Source organism: Lissotriton helveticus, chromosome 5_2 (assembly GCF_964261635.1).
Source record: "Lissotriton helveticus chromosome 5_2, aLisHel1.1, whole genome shotgun sequence".
NCBI lineage: Eukaryota > Metazoa > Chordata > Amphibia > Caudata > Salamandridae > Lissotriton > Lissotriton helveticus.
In genome coordinates this window covers 9,434,186-9,443,734 of record NC_136066.1, presented here as the reverse complement: position 1 = coordinate 9,443,734, position 9,549 = coordinate 9,434,186, and the positions used below count along the sequence as shown (strand labels likewise).

The 9,549-nt window shown below is 49.3% G+C and overlaps 1 protein-coding gene across 1 annotated transcript in view; it reads left to right on the top strand.

Annotated features, from left to right (window-relative positions):
- The first annotated feature begins 4,023 nt into the window (after positions 1 to 4,023).
- The window catches only part of LOC144761174 (peptidyl-tRNA hydrolase-like), a 34,879-nt gene continuing 29,353 nt past the window's right edge, over positions 4,024 to 9,549 (top strand). The window contains exon 1 of the mRNA XM_078646682.1: positions 4,024 to 4,246. Coding sequence (XP_078502808.1) covers positions 4,024 to 4,246 — 223 coding nt within the window. The remainder of the gene's footprint in view (positions 4,247 to 9,549) is intronic.

The window sequence follows — 9,549 nt, the reverse complement described above, 5'->3', positions numbered from 1 at the left end:
CCGACCTGCGCCTGACCCAAGACCACCTTTCCTTCAGGAAGAAGCTCAAGACCTGGCTTTTCGAGCAGTAGCAGCACCCCCCCCCAGGCGCCTTGAGACCCTCCGGGTAAGTAGTGCGCTATATAAATGTCCATGATTGATTGATTGATCTACAGCTTTAACATCTAGCTCAAAGCATATGGAGATGGGCCTTTCCGCAAAACATATATCTCCTTGCAGAACACGTCCCAGGGGTACACAATCAGATTGCAGATCTGCTCAGTCGTCCAACACAGCAGATCCACGAATAGGAACTTCATCCTCAAGTTCTTCTTCCATTCTTTCACATGTGGGGCCACCCTGAAATAGCTCTGTTTGCCACACATCAAAACGCAAAATGCCCAAGCTTTGCGTCCAGGTATCCACACCCATTGTCCAAAGGCAATGGGCTATGAAAGAACTGGTCAGGCAAATTTGCTTACGCTTTTCGCCTCTCCCACTAATTCCATTTGTGGTCCGCAAGCTCAAACAACACTCCCTCACAATGATCCTAATTGCTCCCACATGGGCCTGACAGCCATGGTTCACAACCCTCTTGGAACTATCAGTAGTTCCTCATCAAAAGCTACGCCTCTCACCCAAGCTTCTCACTCAGAACCATGGAGAGGTCAGACATCCAGATCCAGCTCAACTGAACCTTGCGATCTGGCACCTGAGGTCTTCGAGTTTGTCTACCTCAATCTTCCGCCAGACTGTATGAACATGATTAAAGAGGTTAGATATCAATCAATCAATCAATACATTTGTAGAGCGCGCTACTCACCCGTGAGGGTCTCAAGGCGCTGAATGGAGGGGGGGGGTGCTGCTACTGCTCGAATAACCAGGTCTTGAGGTGTCTCCTGAAGGCGAGATGGTCCTGGGTCAGTCGTAGGTGTGCGGGGAGGGAGTTCCATATTTTACCACTAGAGCATGTTACGCCGCAAAGTGGAAACGATTTGTAATCTACTGTACAAATAACAAAATCAATCCACTAGCTGCTTCTATTCAAAACATTATATGTTATCTCTTACACCTATAACAACGTAACCTAGCATATACATCCATAAGCCTACATCTCGCTGCAATGGCAGCCTTTCTGCAAAACAGACACTTGTCTTCGTTTAGAGTACCCGCTGTCAAAGCATTTATGAAAGGACTTTAAAGAATAAATTCCACCCAGAGCTCCACCCTCTCCGGTATGGAATTTAAATATTGTTCTTACCAGACTCATGGGTCCCCCATTTGAACCTCTGCACAAATGCGAACTACAGTTCCTAACTTGGAAAGTAGCCTTCCTAGTTGCTATCACATCTCTTAGAAGAGTTAGTGAACTCCTGGCATTAACCATACAGGAACCATTTTTTCAAATCCATCATAACAAAGTGGTTCTTAGGCCTAACCCAAATTTTGTACTTAAAGTCGTTTCTGCCTTCCATCTTAACCAGTCTGTTGAACTCCTGGTTTTTTTCCCCTCAACCAGACTCCGTGGCAGAATAGGCTCTTCACTTGCTAGATGTTAAAAGAGCAATACTTTACTACACATAGAGGCAATCCCATTTCAGAAGCGGGGATTGCAAGGTGGATTGTTAAATGCATCCAAATGTGCTATCTTAAAGCCAAACGCACATTAACCATTCCCCCTAGAGCTCATTCCACACGCAAACTAGGGGCTTCTACAGCATTTTTAGGGAACATTCCCCTACAAGACATCTGCAGAGCAGCAACTTGGACTGCACCACACACTTTCACAAAACACTACTGTGCAGATGTGCACACAAAACAACAAGCTAGTGTGGGCCAGTCTGTCTTAAGAACACTTTTTCAAACCACTGCAACAGATACAGGTAGCCACCGCTAAGGAGGTAACAGCTGTATAGTCTATGCACAAGTGTACGATCTACAGTTCATATGCCTCGAACGAAAAATGCTACTGACCAGTATGCATCTGTTCTTGGCATGTAGAGCTGTAGATTCTGTAGTAGGGGATCTCTGTGTATAGTCATAATCTAGTGAATAGTCCCGCCCATGTGCGGGGACCCCGGAGCAATCAAAAATAATCTCTTAAGCTGTCTTCTTTGCAGTCCTGCATAGACACTTAAGAGAGAATCAAAGACAAATAATGCAACCTATAATCGCAAGGCTACACTGGCCAATACTTCAACTTAAAGTGAAAAGGATAGCCAAATAAAATCAAATTTGACACATATTTCCAAGTTTCACCCATAGAGAAACTTCCCTTCACCAAAATCCTTGAAATGATAGAAAGGAAGGGTTAGACAGACAAGCCCCCATAGGCTGCCATTATGTGTCTGGAAAAGGGATACCGTGCCTTTAAGGAACTCTCCAGAGACCCTCGGTATCCCAGGATGCACAGCCAAAGTCCTTTTACTTTCAGTTCTGTTTTACGGCTCCTGCTAGCAGGACCCTGGAGCATTGAGCTCTCCCTTTTTGGGTATTTCTTCAATTTTTGGCACTTTTCCAGTGTTTTGAGTGTTTCGCTCGACGTCTAGGGTCTTCCTCTTCCTTTTGCTGTGTTTTTTAACCAGTTTTACTACCTCTTTTTGTCGAAAATGCCAGCTTTATTCGACAAGTGCCCTGAGTGTAGTAGGTAGAAGGCTAAATCTGACCCTAACAGAGTATGTATACTCTCTCTCCCTTTCACCCATGTCCCTGACTCCTGTGATATCTGTCATTCTTTCTCCAGGAGGACCCTGCGTGACAGGGAGAAGATTCGTCTCCAAGGACTGGAGCAGAGGAGACAGGAAGAACCAGGTGGGACTTCTGGGCATGGAGGGACTCAGTCGTCGTCCTCTGCCCGTGCTTCGGCCTCTGGGAGGCTCCCCAGTCAAGAAGAGGCCAGGAAAAGGCACAGATCCCGGTCGACGTCGATAGCTTCGACGTCGGCGTCGAGAGGTATGACCACCATCTGCTCCCCGTCGACCCAGGGCTCTAGGTCCAAGCGGCGGCGCCGCTCGGCGTCGAGGGGCAGGACGTCAAGACCTCGGATGAGGTCGACGTCGAGGACTTGACCGGCGTCGACACCATCGACGTCGAGATGAGTCCAGGAGACGACGACGTTCGGCGTCGAGGCTGTACCGCCGTCAACGTCAACACGACGGTCGATGTCGAGAAGAGACAAGTCGACGTCGAAGAGGAGATAGTCGACGTCGAAGAGGAGATATTCGACGTCGAGGAGTTCGTCGATGTCTAGAAGAGGTCGACGTCGAGAAAGGCAAAATCGACGTTGAGGAGACGTTCAAGGACCGGGACAGTGTCCCCTGCCTCAATGGTCAGTCTGTCGTCTTCATCGGCGAGCTCCCGGTCGCGGCGGTGCCGGCGCTCGGCCAAAAGAGGTCTGCCTCCAGAACATCTTCTTCGGGGCCTGCTCAGAAGAAGAGGAGAGTGGTGAGGTCATCGGATTCGAAATATTCACGAACCTACTCACCTTCTAGGCCCAGGACGCCTACACCTCCACCGCTGCCTCCAAGGATGCCTCCTCCGCAGCTTCCTCCTCCAGCAACGATTCCTCCTCCGCCTCTTCCACCGCCTCCTACACTGCCCCTGCCTCCTCTTCCGCCACCTCCACAACCTCGGCCTAAAGTTCCGGCTCCGATTCCTCTGCTTCCGCCTCCTCTAAGACCGGCGGCTCCAGCGAGGCCCAGGAGATCTAGATCAAGGTCTAGAGGAAGGGATCGCACTCGCAGTAGACACCGCTCCTCCACAAGGTCCCGTCACCGCCATCAGAGGGACAGGTCGCGGTCCCGTTACACGGGCTCCTCGAGTGACCGGAAGTATTCTACAACATTATCGGATTCCCCTCCGACGAGAGTGTCACCTGTGGACGACATTGTGACATTTCAGGAGGTGCTGCTGAGGGGGGCAGCAAAGTTAGGGATCACATTGACGGTACCCACACCATCTACCTCTGTGATCTTTGAGACTTTGCACAAAAGGCATCTCTCTCGCCCATTGTTGCCCTTGGTGCCAGGACTGGTGGAACCGGCCATGGAGCTGTTTCTGACCCCGGCTTCGGTGAAGTCGGCTCCATCTCGGCTGCAAAAGAAGTACAGGCCCCCGGATTCTGATCCGGCGTTTTTGAGGTCAGATCCTGTACCGGATTCTGTCATTGTGACAGCAGCTAAGAAACAGCATGCTACTGCCCCGTCTTCTACGGTGCCTCCAGACAAGGAGAGCCGTCAGATGGATTCAGCCGGACTGAAGGTTTGCGGTACGGCTGCCACATCAATGAAAGCGGCGAGTGCCTCGGCGCTCTTGGGGCGCTTTGTCCGCGCATTGTGGGAGTCTCTGCAACAGTTTCTCGAGCTCCTCCTGAGGGATAGGAGGGAAGACTTCCAGGAGATATTGAACGAGGGCATGATGGTCTCCAATCAAGTCATCAGCTCTGCGGCGGACGCCTCCCTCCTGGCGGCTCATGGTTATTGCCATGGCATTAATTTAGGAAGCCATTCCTGTTTGCGCCTTACCTCTCTCAAACCGGAGGCGCAGCAGAGAGTCGCAAATTTGACGTTGTCTGGATCGACGCTCTTCGGGACTCATGCGGATGAGGAGATGGCCCACATCAAGGCGGGAGTGGAGACATTGAAGGTCGTTGGTTTGGAGAAACCAAAGGAACAACGGAAGTCCTTCCGCCCGTTCCAGAGGAGATATGGGTTCCAGAAGCGAGGACAAGATCGTCAGGCTGGCCAGGAGCAACAACAGCAGCAGCAGTACCAACGGCAGCCTTTCCAGAAGCGTCAGAGGGGAAGAGGAGGCCAGCAGTCCTCCTCGGCGAACAAGGGCCCGGCTGGGTCTAAGCCCTGAGGTGCTACTTCCCCCTCGTCCGTTATCCGCTCTGGTGGGGGGAAGCATGCAAAATTACCTGGCAGAGTGGAGAAAAATTACTCAGGACAAGTGGGTGCTGAATATTGGTTGCAATGGATACAGTCTTTGTTTTGTCAGCCCGCCTCCAGCGATTCCACCGGTTCGCTCGCAGTTCCAGCTGCGCGAGCTCCAAGCGGAGGCCGATACCCTGTTCAGAAAAAGGGCGATAGAAGACGTCTCTCTGTCTCAAGGGGGAAAGGGTCTTTACTCAAGGTTCTTCCTGGTGCGCAAGAAGGACAAGAACGAGTTCAGGCCCATTCTGAATTTGCAACAGGCAAACAAATGGATTCGCAGGGAGAAATGTTGCATGCTGTCTTTGCACCAGATTTATCTTCAGCTACAAAGAGGACACTGGCTTGGCGCAATAGATCTACAAGATGCGTACTTCCATGTGCCCATTGCACGGAAACACCGGAAGTTCCTGCGCTTTCTAGTCGGCACCAATCACTATCAGTACACTGTATTACCGTTTGGACTGAAGTCTGCACCCAGGACTTTTTCAAAGTGCATGGCAGTGGTGGCGGCTCACCTGAGAAAGAACAAGGTGTTTGACTACTCGTACCTGGACGACTGGTTGATCAAAGCCTCCACCTTCCAGGAAGCGCAACTGCACTTCAACAGGACGGCCGTTCTGTTGAACCAACTGGGGTTGCACATAAACATGTCCAAGTCTGTTCCGACTCCTGTCCAGTGCCTACAGTACTCGGGAGCCTTCATCGATACTCTTTCAGCAAGCGTGTCTCCTTCGGAGGAGCGACGCTTATCGATCCTTCGGAAGGCTCAGGCTCTCATAGCTGTTCCATCTACGACAGTGAGGACGGTGTCTTCTCTACTGGGGTCGATGGCCTCTTGCATCTTCCTCACGCCACATGCACGTCTCCACATGAGGCCACTGCAGGAATGTCTGGAGGATCAGTGGGACCAGAAGCGGGAGAGCTGGGATGACAGGATCCGGCTGTCCCTTCACGCTCAACAGTCCCTGAGATGGTGGTGCTCGGCAGAGAATCTCCTCAAAGGGGTTCCATTCCACAAGGACATTCCCATTCAGACTATCGTCACGGATGCGTCTCTCCACGGCTGGGGAGCGCATTCAGACCATCTACAGATCCAGGGAACGTGGTCCCCGACGGAATTCACGTATCACATCAATTTCCTGGAACTCAGAGCTGTTCACTTGGCACTGAAAGCCTTTCATCCGTCCTTCCAGACCAACTCCTTGCTTGTACAGATGGACAATACGACCACAATGTATTACCTCAACAAGCTGGGGGGCTCGAGATCGCGCATACTGTCACAAGAAGTGCAGGCGATCTGGCACTGGCTGCTAGCCAGAGGACTGACGATAAAGGCTACCCATCTGCCAGGTGTGCAGAATGCTCAGGTGAACGCACTCAGCAGGCTGGTGCAAGAAAACCACGAGTGGTTTCTAAATGACGAAGTGCTAGGAAACATCTTCGACAGGTGGGGCACTCCGGAGGTAGATCTGTTTGCCACCGCCGAAAACAGAAAATGCAGAGACTTCACCTCCAGGTATTACCAACCAGGGACTCTGGGGAACGCGCTATGGATCAACTGGTCGAACAGCTTTCTGTACGCTTTTCCACCCATTCCCCTGATTCCGGCGGTACTCATCAAGCTGTCTCAGTCCAGAGCACGGATGATCCTCATTGCTCCGGAGTGGCCACAACAGTGGTGGTTCACGGACCTGCTTCACCGGTCTCTCCTACCCCACCTGCGGCTGCTGTGTTTTCTGGATCATAGTCATAGTCAAGTAAGCTTTATTCGACAATTGTCATAAAAGCAAGCTCAATATATATGAGTACATGTATAAACCTTCAATATTAAAACCATTATAAAATCAGGATATAAATTTCATGAATAAATAGCTAAAATCATTACAAAAACAATACAAATGTGCAAAATATTACTCTCAACAGGGGTACTTAGCCTCCGACTTCGAATAATGTATTATTCTTTCAAGAGTCGGGCTCTGATCGTCCATGCCCATCCTAGGAATTTCGCCACGGCTATGTACACAGACATATTAGGGCTAGTCCGGATAAGTCTGACTGCAAACATTCCTTTCCTTGTTCCCAATGTCCTGCACATCGGTTTTAGCCACTTCCGTCTCGGCGCTGCATACATTGGGCACTCAAACAAAAGGTGGGCAACAGTTTTGGTAACGTCTGAGCAAGCTGGACAAGCCACCTTGCCCCCACTGGACCATTTATTTGAGAATGCCCTTATGGGCAGACTTCCCACTCTTAGCTGAAAGTAGAGTTTGCGGTCAAGGGGCTTCGTGATGACGTCCCAGAATTCCTCAAGTTTGGGACAATCTTTGATTTCTAAGAATAGGCCAACAAGAGATTGTGAAGGAGTAGTGCCAAAGATCTTTGTAGCCACCAAGTTCCAGTACAAAGTCTTTAGCATCTTCTTCGGTGGGAAACTGGCGTGCAATGGATCCTTCCACAATTCGCCTAGTCCTAGCTCAGTCAAAAGATTTTGAATGTGTCCCAACCATTTGACTCTCCGGGAACCGTCACTATTGATCACATCCATCAGCCCTCTGGTATATGTTTCCAGTTCCGGTGTAGTCCAGATTCGCCGCCAATATAATATTGGGCGCAGAGATGCAATTAAATCTATAGGTAATATGCCTAGGTCATAAAGCAGCGGAATCAATGGGGTGCTTTGAGGTAAACCTATTAGTTTTCTAAGAAATGTGTTTTCTGAAACAGTCATCCCCTTTAGCCTTTCATTACCCCACTCTTCTCACGAAGTTCGGGGGGCAGATGGTGCACCCCAACCTCTCATCGTTGAGTTTGGCAGCTTGGCTCCTGAGATAGTGCAATATGGACACCTGAATCTCCCTAATGATTGCATGAATATACTCAAGGAGGCTAAGAGACCTTCCTCTACGACTTCCTATGCCTACAAGTGGAAGAGGTTCTGCATCTGGTGCACTTCCAAGAACTATGATCCGACGACCTGCAAGGAAGATGTCATTCTTCCATACCTTTTGCATTTGGCTCAGTCTGGCCTTAATTTTCATTCGATTAAGGTTCACCTCGCAGCATTAACTGCGTATAGGAAATGCCCTTCACAGATATCCTTCTTCCAGATCCCTGTGATTAAAGATTTTTTGGAAGGATTGAAGAAAGTGTTCCCTCCTGTCCGGCTTCCTTCTCCTTCATGGGAATTGAATGTGGTGCTGTCCAGATTGATGAAGGAGCCTTTTGAACCTATTCACAAGGCTTCACTGCAGCACCTGTCGTGGAAGGCGGCGTTCCTCGTGGCCATTACATCGGCCCGCAGGATGAGTGAAATTCAGGCGTTGTGTTGCCTAGAACCATATACTGTATTTCATGCTGCTAAGGTTGTTATGCGTATTCACCCTAAGTTCCTTCCTAAGGTGATTTCTGATTTCCATGTCAATCAGACTATAACTTTACCTACGTTTTTCCAGAATCCTTCCTCTCCAGCGGAAAGGTGTCTGCATTCCCTGGATGTCAGAAGGGTGTTGAAATTTTACTTGGATAAGACCAAGGACATTCGTAGGTCAGACTAATTGTTTGTCAATTATGGGTCGGTCAGGACTGGTCTTGCTACCTCAAAACAGTCCATCTCGAGGTGGATTGTGTCCTGTATACATTTATGTTATCAGAAAGGTAACAAGACCTTAGGGGGTAAACCCTAGGCTCATTCCACCAGGGGCAAAGCTGCCACGACGGCTTTGCTACGTAATGTTCCCATTGCAGACATCTGCAGGGCTGCCACTTGAAAGTCGGTCCATACCTTTGATAAGCATTACTGTCTGGACTCTGATGCCAGGGCAGATGCTCAGGTTGGGCAGGCTTCGTTGAGAAATCTGTTTGCACAGTAGTGGTGTTGTCTTTTTCCTCCACCGTCGGATTGGTTGTTGGGATGGTCTTGCCATTCTATTCACTAGATTATGACTATACACAGAGATCCCCTACTACAGAAGGAGTAGTTTCTTACCTGTAACTGCAGTTCTGTAGTAGGGGTATCTCTGTTATAGTCATAAGCGCCAGCCCTCCTCCCCGGTGGAGAAAATGATGATGTACTGTATGCTACAGGCCTTGCTTTATACACCTTCAAAAAGAATTGAAAGTAAAAGGACTTTGGCTGTGCATCCTGGGATACCGAGGGTCTCTGGAGAGTTCCTTAAAGGCACGATATCCCTTTTCCAGACACATAATGGCAGCCTATGGGGGCTTGTCTGTCCAACCCTTCCTCTCTATCATTTCAAGGATTTTTGGTGAAGGGAAGTTTCTCTATGGGTGAAACTTGTCAATATGTGTAAAATTTGATTTTATTTGGCTATCCTTTCACTTTAAGTTGAAGTATTGGCCAGTGTAGCCTTGTGATTATAGGCTGCATTATCTGTCTTTAAATTCTCTCAAGTGTCTATGCAGGACTGCAAAGAAGACAGCTTAAGAGATTATTTTTGATTGCTCCGGGGTCCACGCACATGGGCGGGACTATTCACTAGATTATGACTATAACAGAGATACCCCTACTACAGAGCTGGAGTTACAGGTAAGTAACTACTCCTTCGTATGCACCCACCCGCCTCCCCGGATACCTCTATCTGTTCCAGTACGATCTTACTTAGATACATTACACATG